The sequence below is a fragment of the Dama dama genome, chromosome 3, assembly GCF_033118175.1.
Source record: "Dama dama isolate Ldn47 chromosome 3, ASM3311817v1, whole genome shotgun sequence".
NCBI lineage: Eukaryota > Metazoa > Chordata > Mammalia > Artiodactyla > Cervidae > Dama > Dama dama.
Genome location: NC_083683.1, coordinates 27,070,317 through 27,094,110, shown reverse-complemented (window position 1 = coordinate 27,094,110; position 23,794 = coordinate 27,070,317). Strand labels below are relative to the sequence as shown.

The following is a 23,794-nucleotide window of genomic DNA, read 5'->3' as shown; positions in this document are numbered from 1 at the left end:
CCTAACCCATAATCTGTCTTTAAGGCATGGATTCTGTCTTCTTAGAGCCAATTTTGTGCAGCTGTTTATAATTCAATCCTTTGTTATTAGGTGTTTCAACTTTTTCCTAAAAATGAGTGGGAAACAAAGTTGTCCTTCTGCTAACTTGCTGAGAAAAATAAGTAGGCCCTCTTTTCAATAAAAACAGATGTTTTATGTACTTGAACTAGTGTCTTGAAATAGATGATAGCTCAAGTTGATAAAGCTGCCTGTACCTGGAATTAAATGACAAAAGTGTCTTCATACAATCATCTGTTACTGGTAATAGCTTGGGATATGTAGAAAATCTTCAGATAAATCACGTCAGATAAGATTTTAGAAGTACAGTTGAGTCACTGTTTCTTTCCATGTATGACTTAATATACTGACCATATTTAGTCAACTGTTTAAAGTCAGCAAGTCCTGTATCTCTTAATGTGCTGCATGTGTTAGCTTTTGATTTTGTTAGCAACAATATTTTTATGGGCATGCCCGCCAGTTTCTTGTGTATGCTTTGTAAATGTTCAGGAGAACACTGAACAATTTACACCACAAACTTGAGATTCATTTATAATTTATGTCTTATTGACGGTGTTTTAGCTTTTAATTTATATTTAAACATTTCAAAAACAGGTAAAGGCACAAGCGGAGTTAATATTAACAGCTTTAGGTATTTTTGTTGATGTTTCTTACATTATACTGACCTTAAAACAAACATGTAAAATAAAAATCAGCAACATTTCATTTATTGAGAAATAACTTTTTATATTTTTTCAAAGAGCTAGGGTAGTCACCTTCTTAAAATGGAGAAACTTTAAAAATTAGTCATTTGTTCTTAGACTCTTCTATCTTCAGTGTCAAAGAATTACTCATAAGATGGCAAAGAAGACCCTGTTCTGGATCCTGCCTTTATCTTCCCCATATGTGACTTTGTATCTTCATAAATCAAAAAGTCTTTGTTACTGGTTAATATGTTAAACTCATGTGTAGAGCCTCCTCCGGGAAATGTTCCATGATGACAGCCGTTCTTCCTTTTCTTAGCTTTCATAATAAATATACAGCCATTTATATATATATTTATATATATATATTTATTATATTCCTTTTGATATTATTATTTACTTGTGTATTTGAATGCCATACTACATGGTGAGCTTCTTGAGAATGCTCTTTGACTGAATAAAATAACACAAATATCTTTGTCTTCCAGGAAGAATATAATGATTATAATTTAATCTTAACCTTTCTCTTAACTATTTTCATAGAAATCACTTCTCTACATTCTCTCCCTGAATAATTTCAAGTTCCATTATTTTAATTATTACCATTTAATGCAGGTAATTCCCAAATTATATTTTCATCCCACATTTGTTTTTAAGCTCTAGATTTGCATATACAGTTGGCCCCTGGAAATGCATGATTAGAAATTCAGCATATCCAAAGCTAAAATCATCTTTCTTCCTCCAACTTGTTTTTCATACCTGTGGTGTTTATTTTCATGAATGACCTCCTCCTGTTCCTCACCCTTCATGTCCAATCTTTAATTAAGCCTTTTATGTTTACTCCTAAGCTACTCTTGTAATATATATTCATTCTGAATAACTGTTGCTCAGGTCAGGCTTTTCCCTCTTCATACTGTTTCCAGTCATCTTCCTGAAATACTAATCTGATCTTGTTAACCCTCTGCTTATAAACTCTGAGTAGCTTTTTCAAACATCATCTTCCTGAAACTCTACAGTGTTTTCTTCTACTTGCCCCCACTACTGAATTGAGCCACTATTACTGATATAAATGTTACAGGTTTTCTTGATGAGTAGAATAGAAAGTAGATCAAAAGCTACCTCTAATGTCAAATCCTGTCATCTTTTCCTTATGTTCAGATCTTTTACCTGCAATATATTCAGACCTTTTAGCACCTAGACCTTTTAGCACCTAGACCTTTTAGCACCTAGCCTTACTCCGTCTTGTAGTTTGCAGATACTATATACCGTTCGCATGACTTGCTCTTCTGTTGTTCCATGCATTTTTAAAAATCATAGTGCATCTACTCAGTGACATTCTAGTGGAATTGAACAACTCCTATGCAGTCTTCAGAATCTTGCTCAAATGTATATTCTCATGAGACCTATATGGACCATCTTAATCACATGATCTCTTTATGTTCCCAAGGATATTTTAGTACTTCCTACCCAGTGCTATTATGCCCTTATGTAATCATTGTTGTTTATGAACTAGCATTCTATACTAATGTGATTTTTTTCTATTCTTTTGGCATTGGCATATGTACTTTTTAGCCTATATAATTTGAAGAGTAGCCAGAGGAATTAAGGATAGTTAAAAAAAATATGTGAGAATTTGGGCGGCAGGGAAAACTCATAATATTTAAAGGGTTATCAGTTAAAAGAGATTCCATTTGATACTTGGAACCTCAGGAGGCAGGAGTTTTTTTATATTATTTATTTATTTTTTAAATTTGTTAATTTTTTAATTGAAGGATAATTGCTTTACAAAATTTTGTTGTTTTCTGTCAGACATCAACTTGATAGCATGTACAATTTAGGAAAAGATAAATGTTTTATACTGAAGATAATGCACAGTAAGTTTTTAATACATGCTAGTTCTTTTTAAAATTGAAGTATAATTTACATATAATAAAGTATACAGCATATAATTCAGTGAATTTTTACATTTGTACATGCCTTTATAAAAATCAGAAAGCTGGGGAACATTTTCAGTCTTCCCAAAAGCTCCCTCATGCTCCTCCCATTATTTCCCCACAGAGTTAACCGTGATTCTGAGCTTTATAACTGGAGATTAGTTTTGCCTGGAAATTCACAGTCTCTATCCTTTGTGTCTGCCTTTTTTCACTCAGTTATGTCTGAGAGGATTATATATGTTGTTGAAGGTAGCATTAGTTTGTTCTTTTTGTTTGTTCTTTTTGCATTGATTGTTACATGAATATAATTCCCCATATACACATACATCCCACCCCATTTATTTAACAATACTATAACTTGAGTAGATACTGTCAAATGGTTTTCTAAAGGGGTTATATGAATTTTACACTTTTACCTGCAGTTTGGTATTTTTCCGTATTACAACACAATAGATTTAATATTTTTCACTTAAGAACCAAGGCTTAGATTTTCTTTTTATGTAAGCATTGCCTATTATACACATTTTGAAAATAAAGAAAAATTTACAGAATAAAAATTATTCATAGTCTCACAACCAGTGATAAGGACTATTTTATTATATATTCTTCTAATCCTTTGTGTACTTTTTAAAGTAAAATTATGATCAGGCAAACTATTTTACATCTTTTTAAAGAAACTTTTATGTTGTGAGCATTTCTCATACCTCTTACTATAATGTCTTATTTGAAATTTTCTCCATTTAAAAAAAAAATCATATTTGTATTAAACGCATTTATCAGGTAGGGTTTTATATTTTTATAGCAGTGATAAACATCAGAAGACTGTTTTGGCGCCTATAGGAATTGAGAGGTTGAAAGAGAGAATAGAATTTAGTATCTTTTCCCGAGGAAAATTAATGATTAAACTTATAAATAGGTCTCATATTATTTAAGTCACTGTGAGTCGTTAGCTATCTCAAATAACATTTTATAAACTACTTCCTAATGCAGTAAAATTTGGATGTTTCTTCTCTTGTTATCAGACAGCTGTGGTCCTCACATTTCTCCTACCCTTTAACCACTGCTCCTTGAAAAACACAGTTCTTTTCCCAAGCAGTGTATTCTCAAACTTTATGTGAATGTTGCTTATATACTCATTTACCATTTGCTATATGTACTATTTGGGCACTTTGGGATCTTGCCAACTTGTTCCAGACGGAAAAATCATGAATATATAAGAATGTAAATATGTCAGGGAATTTTGAAGATATATAACCCACCGACTTCTTTCCTCCACCTGAAAGACAAAGCCCTAAAAGATTAAATTACTTGTTCCCAGCTACAGTATTTGTGGCAGAGCTAGAACTGGAGCCCACATCCAACACCTGTCAGAATTTTCCCGCTTCAGGTGTGAAGTACTTTGTACTTAGTGCTTTTCTTGACACTAACTTTGTCTTTTTCCCCCAAGGAAGAAGTACTAAAAGTATTTTTCTTTGTGTCTGTGATAGGTAAAGGAAAATTGTTTTACTTACACAGCAAGCACTTATTAAGTGCCTGTGGTGTGTTGTGGTTAGTCGCTCAGTGGTGTCTGACTCCGTGTAACCCCATGCGCTGTAGCCCACCAGGCTGCTCTGTCCATGGGGATTCTCCAGGACAAGAATACTGAAGTGGATTACCATGCCCTTCTCCTGGGGATCTTCCCAACCTAGGAATTGAACCTAGGTCTCCTGGATTGCAGGTGGATTCTTTACTAGCTAAGCTACCAGGGAAGCCCTGTTTAGTGCCTAGAATGTATGATATCCTGTTTCAGAAACTGCAAATAGATGAGAAATAGTTGATGAAATAGGAACATCTGTCCACATGGTGTTAAGCGTGGAAGGAGCTTATTTTTGGGAATCTGAACATCTGTGATAGAATTTCAGCTCTATCATTTCCCATCTCTGTGGCTTATTCAGCCTACTTAATTAATCTCTTTGAATCTTAGCTTTCTTGTTCATTTATTCATTTATGGAGCCCTTACCACATGCAAAGAATAATATAAAGTGCTGGGGATACAGAATTATGAAGGACTTCAAAAGAAACGTGTTTCTGTGGTTTGTACATATTACTATTTACAATTTGTTGTTGTTTAGTCACTGAATCGTGTCTGACTCTTTTGTGACCCCATGGACTGTAGCCCACCAGGCCCCTCTGTCCATGGAATTCTCCAGGCAAGAATACTGGAGTGGGTTGCCTTTCTTTCTCTAGGGGCTCTTCCTGACCCAGGGATTGAACCCATGTCTCCTGCATTGACAGGCAGATTCTTTACCACTGAGCCACCAGGGAAGATTAAAATGGAGGACTTCACATATTTATTGATTCATTTTAAATGAGTTAAAGCGGTGCTTTACCTCTGTTAAGTAAATGACATTTTTAAAGTAACTAATTCATTTACTCCTGAAAACTTCAATTTATCATTAGTAATAAATACTGTTAGTTGTTTTGACAGACCTACTTTGCTCATTTTCAAGAAAGTTTCTGCCACAGCCCAAGCTAGACTAACTATAAGTTGTTGTTTAAGTAAAAGTCATATTCCATTGTAGCCTGTATGGGAAAAAAAAATCTGAAAAAGAGTGGCTATATGTATAACAGCGGCCGTGTGCAGAGCAGCGGCTGTATGTAGAACAGAACAGTGGCTGTGTGTAGCGCGGCAGCTGTATGTGTAAGTTTTCTGTACACCTGAAATGAACACAACCTTGTAAATATACCCCAATAAAATTATTTTAGAAAATGATATTCCATGGAAAAAGTGACTAGATCAGCTTGCAAATTACACAGGTATTTTTCTTCAGGGCAGTCATTATACTTGGAAGAAATCTTGATGCATGTTTCTTGCCTTGTTTCACAAAATATTTAAAAGATGTATGTTTGAGTCAAAATTTAATATGATTTATAGTTTTTACTGCATTGTCAAGGACATTCATAAGTAAAAATTGCTTGGGGGAAAAAATAAACCTGTGAATGTATAGTTGTGAATACAATGACAATAGAGTGCTATGTTTTCTTTTTTCTTCCACTGTCTTGGTTTGTGCTTAGACACAAGCATGTTTACAACCAGCACTTTTGCACCATCAAGTGCACATGTCAACATAGTGTAAAGGGGAAATGCCATCTTAGCATTATTATAAAATAGTTTTGATCTTGCCAACTCCCTGAGAGGATCCCTCTTCCCTCATCAGATGAAGTTCTGGGAACCACTGCTGTAGAGTATATTATTGGTCCTTAATTATAACGCTTTGACTGTTTCCGTGTTGGCATGGACTTGTTCTGTCATGGGATTGGCGTAAGGAGTCTGGTCCCATACAGTATTGTTGTGTGTGTCAGAGCAAGTACTGTTAAAATTTAGTTAGTGCCATTTTCCTGCTTGACAGCAATACAGTCAAGATAGCAGCAGACTGCCTTTTAGAACATATTTGTTATAAAAGCTCCAGAATAGGAATTTTATTCTGTTGATGTGTTATTGGGAGTATTGATTCAAAGTTTTTCTGATCCTGCTTTCTGTTTTGTTTTTAGGCTTGCATTGATGACAATGTTGATATGGTGAAGTTTCTGGTAGAAAATGGAGCAAATATTAACCAACCTGATAATGAAGGCTGGATACCTCTGCATGCAGCTGCTTCCTGTGGATATCTTGATATTGCAGAGTAAGCTAGTGCTGTGTTTATTTTTATCCAAATACTTTTGTAGAGACTTGAGATTTTATAGAAACTATTATAGATAAATGAGAAAACTGTTATATTACCTTAATTGATAAAAATTATTCTTCCCAGGAAAGAGAATAAGTGGATTGTGGGAATCCAAATATTGTCTCTTGGTGTGAGGTCATCTTCTTGTCTCCCTCCTGTCTTTGACTTTAATACTTTGAACTAATATGAGTAATTCTTCTCTTGAGTACATGTAGAGTGTTGTCAGATGACTCAAGGTTAATATTAGGTTGGTGCAAAAGTAATTGCAGGTTTGCATTGTTGAATTTTGCTCTTTAATATTGGAATACATTTCTAAATAAATGTGGTCATGTTATACATTTTAATGCTTATTTCTTGCTATATGTTTTTTCGCTAGTGACTTACTACTTGCTGTTTATTTTAGACTAGGGAAATTATGTTAGACAAAAAGCAAATTTGAGCAATTTCTCTTACTCAAGTTCCAAATGCGTCGTAGAACAGCAGAGACAGCTCACAGCATCAGCAGCACGTTTGGCCCAGGAATCGCTAACCAGTGTACAGTGCAGCAGTGGCTCAAAGACTTTTCAAAGGAGATGACAGCCTTGAAGATAGAGCGCGGTGGCTAGTCGTTGGAAGTTGACGACAGCCAATTTGAGAGCAGTCACCAAAGCTGATCCTCTTACAGCTACACAAAAAGTTGCCAAAGAACTCAGCATCAACCATTCTACAGTAATTTGGCATTTGAAGCAAATTCAGTTCAGTTCAGTCGCTCAGTCATGTCTGACTGTTTGTGACCCTACGGACTGCAGCACGCCAGGCTTCTCTGTCCATCACCAACTCCTGGAGCTTGCTCAAACTCATGTCCATCGAGTCTGTGATGCCATCCAACCATCTCATTCTCTGTCATCTCCTTCTCCTCCTGCCTTCAATCTTTCCCAGCAACAGGGTCTTTTCCAGTGAGTCAGTTCTTCACATCAGGTGGCCAAAGTATTAGAACTTCAGCTGAAAGCAAATTGGAAAGGCAAAAAAGCTCAGTAAGTGGGTGCCTCATGAGCTGACTGCGTATCAAAAAAATCATCGTAATCCCCTACCATTGCAACAAAAAAGAATAAAATACTTAGGAATAAACCTACCTAAGGAGACAAAAGAGCTGTGTACAGAAAACTTTAAGACACTGATGAAAGAAATCAAAGGTGATATAAACAGATAGAGAGATATTCCATGCTCCTGTGTTGGAAGAATCAATATTGTTAAAATGACTATACTGTCAAATTCTATCTGCAGATTCATTGTTATCCCTATCAAATTGCCAATGGCATTTTTCACAGAACTAGAACAAAAACATCTCACAATTCACATGGAAACACAGAAGATCCCAAATAGCCAAAGCAATCTTGAGAAAGAAGAATGGAGCTGGAGGAATCAACCTTTCTGATTCTAGACTGTACTACACAGCTACAGTCATCAAGACACTATGGTACTGGCACAAAAACAGAAATATAGACCAATGGAACAAGATAGAAAACCCAGAGATGAACCCATACCACTATGGATACCTTATCTTTTGGCAAATGAGGCGAGAATATACAATGGGGCAAAGATAAACTCTTCAGTAAGTGGTACTGGGAAAACTGGACAGCTACATGTAAAAGAATGTCATACACAAAGATAAACTCAAGATGGAATAAAGACCTAAATGTAAGACCAGAAACTGTAAAACTCTTAGAGGAAAACTTAGAACACTCTATGACATAAATCACAGCAAGATCTGTGACCCACTTCCTAGAGTAATGGAAATAAAAACAAAAATAAATAAGTGGAACCTAATTAAATTTCAAAGCTTTTGTACAACAAAGGAAACTACAAATAAGGTGAAAAGACAAACCCCCAGAATGGCAGAAAATAATAGCAAATGAAAAAAGCTGACAAAGGATTAATTTCCAAAATATACAAGCAGCTCATACAATTCAATACCAGAAAAACAAACAGTCGAATCAAAAAGTGGACAAAAGATTTAAACAGACATTTCTCCAAAGAAGACATGCAGATGGCTAATAAACACATGAAAAGTTGCTCGACATCGCTCATTATTCAGGTCAGTTCAGTCGCTCAGTCGTGTCCAACTCTTTGTGACCCCATGAATCGCATCACACCAGGCCTCCCTGTCCATCACAAACTCCCGGAGTTCACTCAAACTCATGTCCATCGAGTTGGTGATGTCATCCAGCCATCTCATCCTCTCTCGTCCCCTTCTCCTGCCCCCAATCCCTCCCAGCATCAGGGTCTTTTTCAGTGAGTCAGCTCTTCTCATGAGGTAGCCAAAGTACTGGAGTTTCAGCTTCAGCATCAGTCCTTCCAATGAACACCCAGGACTGATCTCCTTTAGGATGGACTGGTTGGATCTCCTTTCAGTCCAAGGACCTCTCAAGAGTCCTCTCCAACACCACAGTTCAGAAGCATCAAGTTTTTGGCTCTCGGCTTTCCTCACAGTCCAACTCTCACATCCATACATGACCACTGAAAAAACCATAGCCTTGACTAGACGGACCTTAGTTGGCATCGCTCACTCTTAGAGAAATGCAAATTAAAACTACAGTGAGATACCACCTCATACCAGTCAGAATGGCCATCATCAAAAAAAATCTACAAACAGTTAATGCTGGAGAGGGTATGGAGAAAAGGGAATACTCTTGCACTGTTGGTGGGAATGTAAATTGATACAGCCTCTGGAGATCAGTATGGAGATTCCTTAAAAAAAAAAAAAGGAATAAAATTACCATATGGCACAACAATCCCAGTGTTGTTATTGTTGTTCAGTCGCCAAGTCATGTCTGAATCTCTGGAACCCCATGGACTGCAGCACGCCAGGCTTCCCTGTCCCTCACCATCTCCCGGAGTTTGCTCAAGGGCATGTCCATTGAATTGGTGCTGCCATCCAACCATCTCATCCTCTGTCACCCTCTTCTCCTTCTGCCTTCAGTCTTTCCTGGCATCAGGGTCTTTTCCAGTGAGTTGGCTCTTTGCATCAGCTCAACAAAGTATTGGGGCTTCAGCTTCTACATCAGTCCTTCCAGTGAATATTCAGGGTTGATTTCCTTTAGGATTGACTGGTTTGATCTCCTTGCTGTACAAGGGACCCTCGAGAGTCTGTGGGTACATATATACAGTGGAATATTATGCAGCCACAAAAAGGAACACATCTGAGTCCATGCTAATGAGGTGGATGAAGCTAGAGCCTATTGCACAGAGTGAGGTAAGTCAGAAAGAGAAAAGCAAATATTGTTTATTAACCCATCTATCTGGAATCTAGAAAGATGGTACTAATAAACCTATTTGCAGGGCAGCAGTGGAGGTGAAGACATAGAGAACAGACTTAAGAACATGGGGTAGGGAGGAGGTAAAAAAGAGAGCGGGATGAACGGAGAGAGTAGTCTGGAAACACTAACATATGTAAAGTAGATAGCCAGTGGGGAATTTGCTGTATGACTCAGGAAACTCCAACCAGGGCTCTTTGACAGCCTGTGGGCTGGGATGGGGTGGGAGGTGAGAATGAGGTCCAAGAGGGAGGGAACATTTGTATACCTAGGGCTGATTCAGGTTGATATATGGCAGAAACCAGTACAATGTTGTAATTACTCTTCAGTTAAAAATAAATGATGTATTCATGCAATCCCTCTCAAGCTACCAACAGTATTTTTCACAGAACTAGAACAAATAATTTCACAATTTGTATGGAAATACAAAAAACCTCGAATAGCCAAAGTAATCTTGAGAAAGAAGAATGGAACTGGAGGAATCAACCTGCCTGACTTCAGGCTCTACTACAAAGCCACAGTCATCAAGACAGTATGGTACTGGCACAGAGACAGAAATATAGATCAATGGAACAGAATAGAAAGCCCAGAGATAAATCCACGAACCTGTGGACACCTTATCTTCGACAAAGGAGGCAAGGATATACAGTGGAAAAAAGACAACCTCTTTAACATGTGGTGCTGGGAAAACGGGTCAACCACTTGTAAAAGAATGAAACTAGAACATCTTCTAACACCATACACAAAAATAAACTCAAAATGGATTAAAGATCTAAATGTAAGACCAGAAACTATAAAACTCCTAGAGGAGAACATAGGCAAAACACTCTCCGACATGAGTCACAGCAGGATCCTCTATGACCCACCTCCCAGAATAATGGAAATAAAAGCAAAAATACACAAATGGGACCTAATGAAACTTAAAAGCTTTTGCACAACAAAGGAAACTATAAGTAAGGTGAAAAGACAGCCTTCAGAATGGGAGAAAATAATAGCAAATGAAGCAACAGACAAAGGATTAGTCTCAAAAACATACAAGCAACTCCTGAAGCTCAATTCCAGAAAAATAAATGACCCAATCAAAAAATGGGCCAAAGAACTAAACAGACATTTCTCCAAAGAAGACATACAGATGGCTAACAAACACATGAAAAGATGCTCAACATCACTCATTATCAGAGAAATGCAAATCAAAACCACAATGAGGTACCATTACACGCCAGTCAGGATGGCTGCTATCCAAAAGTCTACAAGCAATAAATGCTGGAGAGGGTGTGGAGAAAAGGGAACCCTCTTACACTGTTGGTGGGAATGCAGACTAGTACAGCCACTATGCAGAACAGTGTGGAGATTTCTTAAAAAACTGGAAATAGAACTGCCATATGACCCAGCAATCCCACTTCTGGGCATACACACCGAGGAAACCAGATCTGAAAGAGACACGTGCACCCCAGTGTTCATCGCAGCACTGTTTATAATAGCCAGGACATGGAAGCAACCTAGATGCCCATCAGCAGACGAATGGATAAGGAAGCTGTGGTACATATATACCATGGAATATTACTCAGCCGTTAAAAAGAATTCATTTGAATCAGTTCTAATGAGATGGATGAAACTGGAGCCCATTATACAGAGTGAAGTAAGCCAGAAAGATAAAGACCAATACAGCATACTAACACATATATATGGAATTTAGAAAGATGGTAATGATAACCCTATATGCAAGACAGAAAAAGAGACACAGATGTACAGAACAGAGTTTTGGACTCTGTGGGAGAAGGCGAGGGTGGGAGGTTTCGAGAGAACAGCATGAATATTATCTATAGTGAAACAGATCACCAGCCCAGGTGGGATGCATGAGACAAGTGCTCAGGCCTGGTGTACTGGGAAGACCCAGAGGAATCGGGTGGAGAGGGAGGTGGGAGGGGGGATCAGGATGGGGAATACATGTAACTCCATGGCTGATTCATGTCAATGTATGACAAAACCCACTGCAATGTTGTGAAGTAATTAGCCTCCAACTAATCAAAATAAATGAAAAAAAAAGTAATGTTTTTTAAAAGTCGTTATTTTGAAGTGTTGTCTTCTCTTACTCTACTCAACAACAATGAACCATTTCTCAATCAGATTGTGATGTATGATGAAAAGTGGATTTTATACAACAACCAGCTCAGTGGTTGTACTGAGAAGCAGCTCCAAAGCACTTCCCAAAGTCAAACTTGCAGTCAAAAAAGGTCACGGTCACTGTTCGGTGGTCTGCTGCCCCTCTGATCCACTACAGCTTTCTGTATCCTGGCGAAACCATTACATCTGAGAAATATGCTCAGCAAATTGATGAGATGCACTGAAAATGTCAGTGCGTGCAGCCAGCACCGGTCAATAAAATGGGCAGAATTCTTCTCCAGGACAACACCCGATCACACTTTTCACACCAGTGCTTCAAAAGTTGAAGGAATTGGACTATGAAGTTTGCCTCATGTGCCATATTCACCTGACCTCTTGCCAACCAACTACCACTTCTCTAGCATCTTGACAACTTTTTGCAGGGAAAATGCTTCCACAACCAGCAGGAAGCAAAAAATGCTTTCCAAGAGTTTGTCGAATCGCAAAGCATGCAATTTTATGCTGAAGGAATAAATTTGTTTCTCATTGGCAAAAAATATGTTGATTGTAGTGGTTCCTATTTTGATTAATAAAGATTTGTTTGAGTCTAGGTATAATGATTTAAAATTCAAAGTCCAAAACCGCAATTATTTTTCACTAATCTTAATATTTAACAATCTAGTCTATCCCTATGTAATTATTAATTGTTAGGGGAAATTAACAATAGTTCTGAATTATGTTGCTTTCCTAAAAAGAGAATATGATACATAGTTCTCCAGTTATTCAGTGTATTTATGCTTAGTTTTTATTGTTTTCTAAAAATATCAAAAACAGTCACTGTATTCTTCAGTTCAGTCACTCAGTCGTGTCCAACTCTTTGCAACCCCTTAGATTGCAGCACACCAGGCCTCCCTGTCCATCACCAACTCCTGGAACTTGGTCAAACTCATGTCCTTCAAGTTGGTGATGCCATCCAACCATGTCTTCCTCTGTCGTCCCCTTTTCCTGCCTTTAATCTTTCCCAGCATCAGGGTCTTTTCCAGTGAGTCATTTCTTCGCATCAGATGGCCAGAGTATTAAGCGTTTCAGCTTCAGCATCAGTCCTTCCAGTGAATATCCTAAAAGTTGATTTCCTTTAGGATTGACTAGTTTGATCTCCTTGCAGTTCAAGGGACTCTCAAGAGTCTTCTCCAACACCACGATTCAGAAGCATCAATTCTTTGGCACTCAGCTTTCTTCATAGTCCAACTCTCACATCCATACGTGACTACTGGAAAAACCATAGGTTTGACTAGATGGATGTTTGTCAGCAAAGTAATGTCTCTGCTTTCTAATATGCTGTCTAGATTGGTCATAGCTTTTCTTCCAAGGAGCACGCATCTTTTAATTTTAGTTTATTCTTAACTGCCTCTAGCAGGGAAGTACTTCCTGAGCGAATTTGCTTCTTCAAACATTTAACAAGGAAGTATAGATACTCTGACAAAGTAAATTTGTCATTAAGTTATCTTATTTTTTCTTGTTACTATGTATTTGGCACAATAAACATTTTTATTGTCTATCTGCTCACATCAAAGCTCATCAACTAATAAGTATTGAATATGATAGTACTACTCTTGAGAGTCCAACTCTCACATCCATACATGACTATTGGAAAAACCATTGCCTTGACTAGACGGACCTTTGTTGGCAAAGTAATGTGTCTGCTTTTTCCAGTATGGACTATAAAGAAAGCTGAGTGCCGAAGAATTGATGCTTTTGAACTGTGGTGTTAGAGAAGACTCTTGAGAGTCCAATGGACTGCAAGGAGATCTAACCAGTCCATCCTAAAGGAGATCAGTCCTGGGTGTTCATTGGAAGGACTGATGTTGAAACTGAAACTCCAATACTTTGGCCACCTGTTGCCAAGAGCTGACTCATTTGAAAAGAGCCTGATGCTGGGGAAGATTAAAGGAGAGAGGAGAAGGGGCTGAAAGAGGATGAGATGGTTGGATGGCATCACCGACTTGATTGACATGAGTTTGAGTAAACTCCGGGAGTTGGTGATGGACAGGGAGGCCTGGTGTGCTGCAGTCCATAGGGTCTGAAAGAGTTAGACAGGACTGAGTGACTGAACTGACTGACTGACTCTGGGAGTCTCTTAGTAATTCTTCGTATTTTTCTTTCTTCGTTCATTTCATGCATGTGTATACGCCACCCCATCGTCCCACCCTCCATTCCCTCAGCCATGTGTTTTGGAGATACATTATAGCAATTAAAGGGGAAGGTAGTGATTGGTGAAATGAAAAGTGCTTTAGGAATTAGAAGAGCTGAGCTATTTGAGTTTTATTACTGACTCTAATACTGACTGCACTACATCTTTTGACAGTTTGTTTCCTCTTTCTGGGCTTTGATTTCTTCCTCTGTAAAATGAAGGCGTCTCCCTGCCATTGTAAAACAGTAGTGGTTATTCATAATTTTAATCATGATATTCAACTTCTTTACTCCTTTCTATTCTTTTCATGCTCAAGAAAGGGCTTGGATTTCATCTTGATGAAGAAAAATAGCTAATGTGTATTTATCTTCAGCTGTCCTTAAATATTTGGTATGTAGGCTCTGGAGTCAACTAAAGTGAATTATGAAGGCTTCCTCAACCACACTCTAAGGGTATGACCTTGGACACGTTGCTTAGTGTTTATAAACTTCCATCTTCTCTATAGAAAGGGATTAATATTTTCTAGATTTGTTGTGAGGGTTAACTGATGTAACCCACCAAGCAGAGTTCCTGACACATGGTTCCTGAATACTCCATATGTATTAATTTTTGACCATTATCTTGTTTATCTTTTCTGGGAAAATGAAAATTCAACTTCTTTCTTCATATGTTCAATCCTTATGTTTCATTTTTTAATTCATGCTTCTGAGTTTGAACGGACAACAAAAATTTTTCTGAATAATTTCCACTTGTTCAGTTCAGTTCAGTCACTCAGTAGTGTCCGACTCTTTGCAACCCCATGAATCGCAGCATGCCAGGCCTCCCTGTCCATCACAAACTCCCGGAGTTTACTCAAACTCAGGCCCATCGAGTCGGTGATGCCATCCAGCCATCTCATCCTCTGTCATCCCCTGCTCCTCCTGCCCCCAATCCTTCCCAGCATCAGGGTCATCCCAGCGAGTCAACTCTTCCATGAGGTGGCCAAAGTATTGGAGTTTCAGCTTCAGCATCAGTCCTTCCAGTGAACACCCAGGACTGATCTCCTTCAGGATGGACTGGTTGGATCTCCTTGAAGTGCAAGGGACTCTCAGGAGTCTTCTCCAACACCATAGTTCAGAAACATCAATTCTTCGGCGCTCAGCTTTCTTCACAGTCCAACTCTCACATCCATACATTACCACTGGAACAACCATAGCCTTGACTAGACGGCCCTTTGTTGGCAAAGTAATGTCTCTGCTTTTTAATGTGCTATCTAGTTTGGTCATAACTTTCCTTCCAAGGAGTAAGCGTCTTTTAATCACATGGCTGCAGTCACCATCTGCAGTGATTTTGGAGCCCAAAAAAATAGTCTGACACTGTTTCTACTGTCTCCCCATCTATTTTCCATGAGGTGATGGGACCAGATGCCATGATCTTCGTTTTCTGAATGTTAGGCTTTAAGCCAACTTTTTCACTCTCTTTCACTTTCATCAAGAGGATTTTTAGTTCCTCTTCACTTTTCTGCCATAAGGGTGGTGTCATCTGCACATCAGAGGTTATTGATATTTCTCCCAGCAATCTTGATCCCAGCTTGTGCTTTTTCCAGCCCAGCATTTCTCATGATGTATTCTGCATATAAGTTAAATAAGCAGGGTGATAATATACAGCCTTGATGTACTCCTTTTCCTATTTGGAACCAGTCTGTTGTTCCATGTCCAGTTCTAACTGTTGCTTCCTGACCTGCATACAGGTTTCTCAAGAGGCAGGTCAGGTGGTCTGGTATTCCCATCTCTTTCAGAATTTTCCACAGTTTACTGTGATCCACACAGTTGAAGGCTTTGGCGTAGTCAATAAAGCAGAAGTAGATGTTTTTCTTGAACTCTCCTGCTTTCTCAATGACCCGGCATATATTGGCAATTTGATCTCTGATTCCTCTGCCTTTTCTAAAACCAGCTTGAACATCTGGAAGTTCTCGGTTCACGTATTGCTGAAGCCTGGCTTGGAGAATTTTGAGCATTACTTTACTAGCGTGTGAGATGAGTGCAATTGTGCGGTAGTTTGAGCATTCTTTGGCATTGCCTTTCTTTGGGATTGGAATGAAAACTGACTTTTTCCAGTCCTGTGGCCCCTGCTGAGTTTTCCAAATTTGCTGGCATGTTGAGTGCAGCACTTTCACAGCATCACCTTTCAGGATTTGGAATAGCTCAACTGGAATTCCATCACCTCCACTAGCTTTGTTCATAGTGATGCTTCCTAAGGCCCTCCTGGCTTCACATTCCAGGATATCTGGCTCTAGGTGAGTGATCACGCCATTGTGATTATCTGGGTCGTGGAGATCTTTTTTGTACAGTTCTTCTGTGTATTCTTGCCACCTCTTCTTAATATCTTCTGCTTCTGTTAGGTCCATACCATTTCTGTCCTTTATTGAGCCCATCTTTGCATGAAATGTTCCCTTGGTATCTCTCATTTTCTTGAGATCTCTAGTCTTTCCCATTCTGTTGTTTTCCTCTATTTCTTTGCATTGATCGCTGACGAAGGCTTTCTTATCTCTCCTTGCTATTCTTTGGAACTCTGCATTCAAGTGGGAATATCTTTCCTTTTCTCCTTTGCTTTTCGCTTCCTCTTGTAGACTTGGCTGATATCCCATTGTGTCAGTTGGGATGATTTTAGATCCAGGTAATCCTCGGACACGACTGAGTGACTGAACAATAATAAATCGTATCAAACTTAAACTGACCTAAAGAGAAAGGGCAGTAGTTGTACATGATTATACATTAGAGATAGTAGAACAAAGAATGTGAGGTCACAGTTTAGTTTCTAGACAATTAAGAATTTCACATCTGGTCTGTAGCCTGGCAGGAACCTAGTGAGTAGATGAGTGATAGCTCTTCATATTCTGACTCTTCAGTTATCTCACCTTTTCACCCGAGTATTACTTTCAACTTCTCCCCCTTTGAGTGAGGTGGAAATCTTAGGGGAAATGAAAAACAGATAGTTTAACAATGCCTTTTCTCTAGAGTGGATTAGAGGAAGGATTAATGAAGTGAATTTGGGGAATATAATGTTAATGGCCAGCTTATGCCTTGTTTTACTATATCTCATGGGTCATGATTTGAAATGTATGCATTAGCATCATTCTTTCTTGAGGGGTACTGAATTGGCTGTGTATTCTTGCCACCTCTTCTTAGTATCTTCTGCTTCTGTTAGGTCCATACCATTTCTGTCTTTCATTGAGCCCATCTTTGCATGAAATGTTCCCTTGATATCTCTAATTTTCTTAAAGAGATCTCTAGTCTTTCTCATTCTGTTGTTTGCCTCTATTTCTTTGCACTGATCACTAAGGAAGGCTTTCTTATCTATTCCTGGAATGTGAAGTCAAGTGTGCCTTAGAAAGCATCACTATGAACAAACCTAGTGGAGGTGATCGAGTTCTAGTTGAGCTATTTCAAATCCTAAAAGATGATGCTGTGAAAGTATTGCACTCATTATGCCAGCAAATTTTGAAAACTACAGTGGCCACAGGACTGGCAAAGGTCAGTTTTCATTCCAGTCCCAAAGAAAGGCAATGCAAAAGAATGTTCAAACTACCGCACAATTGCACTCATCTCACACGCTAGTAAAGTAATGCTCAAAATTCTCCAAGCCAAGCTTTAGCAATAGGTGAACTGTGAACTTCCAGATGTTCAAGTTGGTTTTAGAAAAGGCAGAGGAACCAGAGGTCAAATTGCCAACACTCATTGGATCTTCAAAAAAGCAAGAGAGTTCCAGAAAAACATCTATTTCTGCTTCATTGACTACACCAAAGCCTTTCACTGTGTGGATCACAACAAACTGGAAAGTTCTGAAAGAGATGGGCATACCAGACCACCTGACCTGCCTCTTGAGAAACCTGTATGCAGGTCAGGAATCAACAATTAGAACTGGACATGGAACAACAGACTGGTTCCAAATAGTAAAAGGAGTACGTCAAGGCTGTATATTGTCACCCTGCTTATTTAACTTATATGCAGAGTACATCATGAGAAACGCTGGGCTGAATGAAGCACAAGCTGGAATCAAGATTGCTGGAAGAAATATCTATAACCTCAGATGACAGATGCAGATGACACCGCCTTTATGGCATAAAGTGAAGAAGGACTAAAAAGCCTCTTGGTGAAAGTAAAAGAGGACAGTGAAAACGTTGGCTTAAAACTCAACTTTCAGAAAACTAAGATCATGGCATTTGCTCCCATCACTTCATGGGAAATAGATGGGGAAACAGTGACAGACTTTTATTTTTGGCGGGGGGGGGGGGGGGTGCTTCAAAATCACTGCAGATGGTTACTGCAGACATGAAATTAAAAGGTGCTTACTCCTTGGAAGAAAAGCTGTAACCAACCTTGACAGTATATTAAAAAGCAGAAACATGACTTCGCCAACAAAGGTCTGTCTAGTCAAAGCTGTGGTTTTTCCAGTAGTCATGTATGGATGTGAGAATTGGACTATAAAGAAGGCTGAGCACTGAAGAATTGATGCTTTTGAACTGTGGTGTTTGAACTGTTGGTGTAGAGAATCCTTTGAACTGCATGGAGAGCCAATCAGTCCCTACTAAACGAAATCAGTCCTGAATATTCATAGGAAGGACTGATGCTGAAGCTGAACTCCAATACCTTGGCCACCTGATGAGAACTGATTCATTTGAAAAGACCCTGATGCTGGGAAAGATTGATGGTGGGAAGAGAACGGGACGACAAAGGATGAGGTGGTTAGATGGTATCACTGACTCAATGGACATGAGTTTGAGTAAACTCTGGGAGCTGGTGATGGACAGGGAGGCCTGGAGTGCTGCAGTCCATGGTGTCGCAAGAGTCAGACACGACTGATCGACTGAACAGAACTGAGCTGAATTGGCAGTGTTATGCTCTGAATAATGTCCCCACAAGATTCATATGTTGACGGCCTAACCTCAGAGTATAGGAATGTTACTGTATATATGGAGTCTTTTAAGAGATGATGAGGCCCTTATCATCTCTTAACCTGAGGCCCTTAGGGTGGGCCTTAATCCAATCTTACTGTATCTTTTTGAGATTAAATTTGGACAGAAAAAATGACATCAAGGGCTTGCACACAGAAAAGATAGCAAAGAAGACACCACTGCTAGAAGGTGGCCATCTGTAAGCTAAGCTTAGGAGAGATACCTCAGTAGAAGCCAAACCTGCCAACACCTTGATTTTGACCTTCTTGCCTCTAGAACTATGAGAAAATGAATTTCTATTGTTTGATCCAGTTTGTCTATGGTATTTTGTTATGGTAATACTAGCAGTCTAATTGTAGAAGGCAATGGCACCCCACCCCAGTTCTCTTGCCTGGATAATCCCATGGACAGAGGAGCCTGGTGGACTGCAGTCCACGGGGTCGCTGGGAGTCAGACCCAACTGAGTGACTTCACTTTCGCTTTTCACTTTCACGCATTGGAGAAGGAAATGGCAACCCACTCTAGTGTTCTTACTTGGAGAATCCCAGGGACGGGGGAGCCTGGTGGACTTCCATCTATGGGGTCACACAGAGTCGGACACGACTGAAGCGACTTAGCAGCAGCAGGAGCAGTCTTATATAGGCAGTATAAAATTCTCACTGTTGCATCAAGGTGTTCTTCCCTAAAATTTATAGTTCGATGTCATTAGACTGTAGAGTAAAAACAAAATTATATATAATGACTTTTGTACATACTTGAACGATTATGGAGTCCAAGAAAATGTATTCAATTTAGTGTTCCAGTCTAAGATGGTCAGTTAATTATAACTAGCCAATAACTATAACTGGATTATACATTTAAGTTATTGTGTACAAAGCATTGAAAATCAAATCCTGTGACTTGGCTTTCAATAACCACGAAATAGTAATGAATAAAAGAAAGAATAGATGAAAGAATAATCATATGAAAGCGTAGTTCTTTTTTTATAGCTGAAACATTTTTGTAAAGGAAACTTGGCTTCATGTCTAATATTTGGTTACCCCTAGTACAAGTTTTATATGAAATCAGAATATATTCTTTATTCTTTCCCTTTATACTACTGGTTTTTAAAATAGTCAGTTGGTTTACTTACCTTCAGAAAGAAGTAGTTGATTTTGTGTGTGTGTGTGATTTAAGTAACTTGAGGAGTGCATGCATTTAAGCATACTTGATGTATTTCAGTGTATTGCAGTTATTATCTTTATTGATTAGCAAATTGTTCCATCTTTGGTCAACAAGAGTCTCTTCATGTTAGCTTCTAAGACATTGAGATATGACCCAGTAAAGTGATTTTTAAAAGCTTCATTGCTCGTTAGTAGTATAAAAATGTTCCAGACACATGTTTTATATTTCTGGAATTGCCATTTCTCTGAAGAAACCTGTCCCTTTTATACTGGATTGGTCATTCTTTCAAATTCAGCACCCACAGGGTATCTTTCCTTAAACTCTTCTGTCTTTTATCTGTATTTTCTTTCTCCCTTCATTGCCAGGAACTATAGAATTAAAATAATACATAAATACTAATTTGCTTCATTATATATTACACATACATTAGACTGCTTGTAACTGTACCACCAATAATAATAAGTACTGAAAGCAGCTTGAAGTTTGGGATTTGTTTTTGGTTTTGTTTTCTGACGGGAGTGAGGAGGGTGACATATCTTTTTGTCCTTATGGTATCCCAGTTGGAGTATACCATGGAATCACTGTGTGTGCTGCAGTCCCTCGGAACAGTACCTTTCTGTGTGGCTCTGATACTACTGTGTATACCATTACGTTAATTGTTTCTTTTTTAGAGTTTGTTTTTTGTTTAATTTTGTTTGACAATTTACATAAAACACCAGGTTCTAATGGCAGTTACTACCCTATTTCCTGTAGGTAACATTTTTAAATTTTATATTTTATCCCAGTTTGTGTGTTGTTTTTTTTTCCAGTTTGTGTTTTAAAAATGTGAGCATTATTCCACCTTTGTAGATAAATGAAAAATTATTATACACTATTTCTCCACTTTGCTCTTTTCACTTAACAGTCTCTCCTGGAGACTGCTATGTAGTGGGATATAGAGATACTTCTCATTGCTCTCTTTAGATTTAGTATTCATACTCCATTGTACAGTGTCATTGTGGTTAATTCAGCTTGTCCTTCTTGATTGACCAATGAGTGTTATTTATTTGAATGACTATAACCTTTTCCTTGGCATTGTCTTTATTTTTCTTCTTGCAAATTATAAGAATTTTTGTTTATGTGAAAAATATTTCATAGTTGAATAATAAAACTTAAATGATTTGTTTTATTAACATCTTGGTTATTGATATGATTATAATCTTTTAAATTTCATCACTGCATTTTTTAGGCTTCCACCACAGATATTTAAGGAATGCTTTTATCTCAAGCAGCTCTAGTGTTTGCATTAAAATTTTTCAATAATAGAGAAAATTAGCCCTGTGTTAGGCTAGTATTATGTTGTTTCATAGTATATAGAATGAAATGTTGATTAATTAGTGCCTTTAATATATTTTCCTTCATGTTTGTAGTAGCTTTGAAGACATTGCTGTTGAAGATTTCATATCATCATAAAATACTGATGATGACATTCAGTGACATTTTCATGGTCTTACTTACAGCATGGAAAAAGTTTCATTAGTTTTGTCATTTGATCATTAAAGAATCAACTATTTAAGGATATAACTTTTTAATATATTATAGTGGCTTATTTATATCATGTCTTTTCTTCTTCATTATAACCTTTATCATAAATATCCAACAGAATCCTCAAGACTTCTCTTGGCTTATCTTTCAAGATATATTCAGTATCTAACTATTTCATCACCTCTTTCCTTTCTCCCTGATCCTGGACATTGTTGTTCTTCACTGGAATTATTGCAGTTGGAATCATTCTAGCCATCACCATCTTCTTCCCCCCATCTATTTTCTGCACAGCAGCTAGAATGATCCTTGTAAGATATTATAAATGAAATAGCATCACATTTTATTCAAAGCACATCACCCTCCAGTGGGTTTATAATGCTTTCAAAAAATAGGGTTCTGGTGGCCTGTGAGGCTATGGATGGCCCCTGGTTACATCCATGATGTCATTTTCTCCACTCTTCAGGCTCTCTTGTAGCCAAACTAGTCTTCTTGCTGAGTCTTTAAACAAACTAGGCATCTTGCTTCATAGTCTGCACCTGCTGATTCCTCTATCTGGAATTCAATAATGTTATTTTTGGTGAAAGAATCAGAAATTCTTACCAATTTAAGAACTATATGAACTACATCACCACACCTATGGAAAACATTATAATATTCCTGAGTTCAAGGTCAGGAATGGGACAGATCTTTTTAACTGCTAAGTAATTGCTATTAACTTAGACAAATTACCAAGTTCTCTGAACCTGTTTCCTCATCTATAAAGTGGAAATGTTAGCACTTATCCCTACTTTATAACATTATTGTGAAGATTAGATGAGATCATATTTATAAAACACTTGGCACAATGAATAGCACATATTTAGTATCAGTACAGTTAGCTGAATTAATTATTACTTGTGTTACTATTTTTGGTTACTACTTTTAGTGAAAAATAGCTAAACTCTTGGTTCTTCTGGATTTTTTTTTTCTCCTGGATTATTTAATAAAACTATAATCTGATTATTTGCTCTTAGGGCAGACCTAGCTCGATAAGAGAAACAGGGGAGAGGGAAGTAGTCATTTGTCATATTTACTTTGATATATGGTTATTTGAACTCCAAGAAGAGTTGGCAAATGCATGCATTTTGGTTTACACATTTCTTATAAGAATGATACATTGCTAGTGTAAACAGACCATGTATTTTGATTAAAGGTCTCAGAAGGTGAAATTGAATCTAAGATCCTTTGAAAACACTTAAATTTTATTTGTAGGATATTTATATCTTGCTATAATAATAATGAGTATATTTGTCCCAAACTAATATTTTCATATATGCTTCCCTGGTGGCTTAGCAGTAAAGAATAATGCTTGAGACACAGGGTTCAGTCCTTGGATCAGGAAGATCCCCTGGAGAAGGAAATGGCAACCCATTCCAATATTCTTTCCTGGGATATCTCATGGACAGAGGAGCCTGGCAGGCTATACAGTCCAAGGAGTCGCAAAAGAGTCAGATAGGACTTAGTGACTAAACACCAACAACAGTATTCTGATATCTGTTCTTACTGGTTTTTTTTTTTTTTTAACAACTCTATGAACATGTTCAGTTATTTCCATTTCACAATCAGAACTGGACCCTCATTCTCAAGACTCAAATTCTGATGTTGTTTCTGTTACATTATTACTGTTTCCTATAGTAGTTCAGGCATGTTGAAAGGTAAAAATGAGTGCAACTGCCCCTCATCTTCAAGCTTACAGATACAGATGAAGTCAGTATGAATACTCGAATACTCGATAGAAGAAATGGACCAAGAGATGTTGAAGGAACATTGAGGAAGAAGTGATCAATTCTGTTTAGACCATTCAGAGAAAGATTCCAGGGGAGGTGATATTATTAGATCAAACAATGGGCAGTTTTTTTAAAATTGGAGTATAATTGCTTTACAGTGTTGGGTTCATTTCTGCTGTACAACATGTGAATCAGCTCTGTGTATATAATCAGATTATGTCTGTGTATACACCCTCTCCCTGGGAGCCTTTCTCCTGCCCCACCACCCCGCCGCACCCCCCTAGGTCCTCACAGGGCACTGAGCTGAGCTCCCTGTGCACACAGCAGCTTCCCCCTGTCCAGAGTAGCAGAGTCTTTGCCTCTGGAACTTGAGAGCTATTTGAGAGAAGTCATATTCATAAATGGGAAATAATACATGTTTAAAGGTCTTTTAATTAACATC

At 38.0% G+C, this 23,794-nt stretch overlaps 1 protein-coding gene across 5 annotated transcripts in view; it reads left to right on the top strand.

Moving 5' to 3' along the window:
- PPP1R12A (protein phosphatase 1 regulatory subunit 12A) overlaps nucleotides 1-23,794 on the top strand; it is a 159,754-nt gene that overhangs the window by 53,099 nt on the left and 82,861 nt on the right. For all 5 annotated transcript variants that reach the window (XM_061125149.1, XM_061125130.1, XM_061125159.1 and 2 more), the window contains exon 2: nucleotides 6,206-6,336. In XM_061125149.1, coding sequence (XP_060981132.1) covers nucleotides 6,206-6,336 — 131 coding nt within the window. The remainder of the gene's footprint in view (nucleotides 1-6,205; nucleotides 6,337-23,794) is intronic.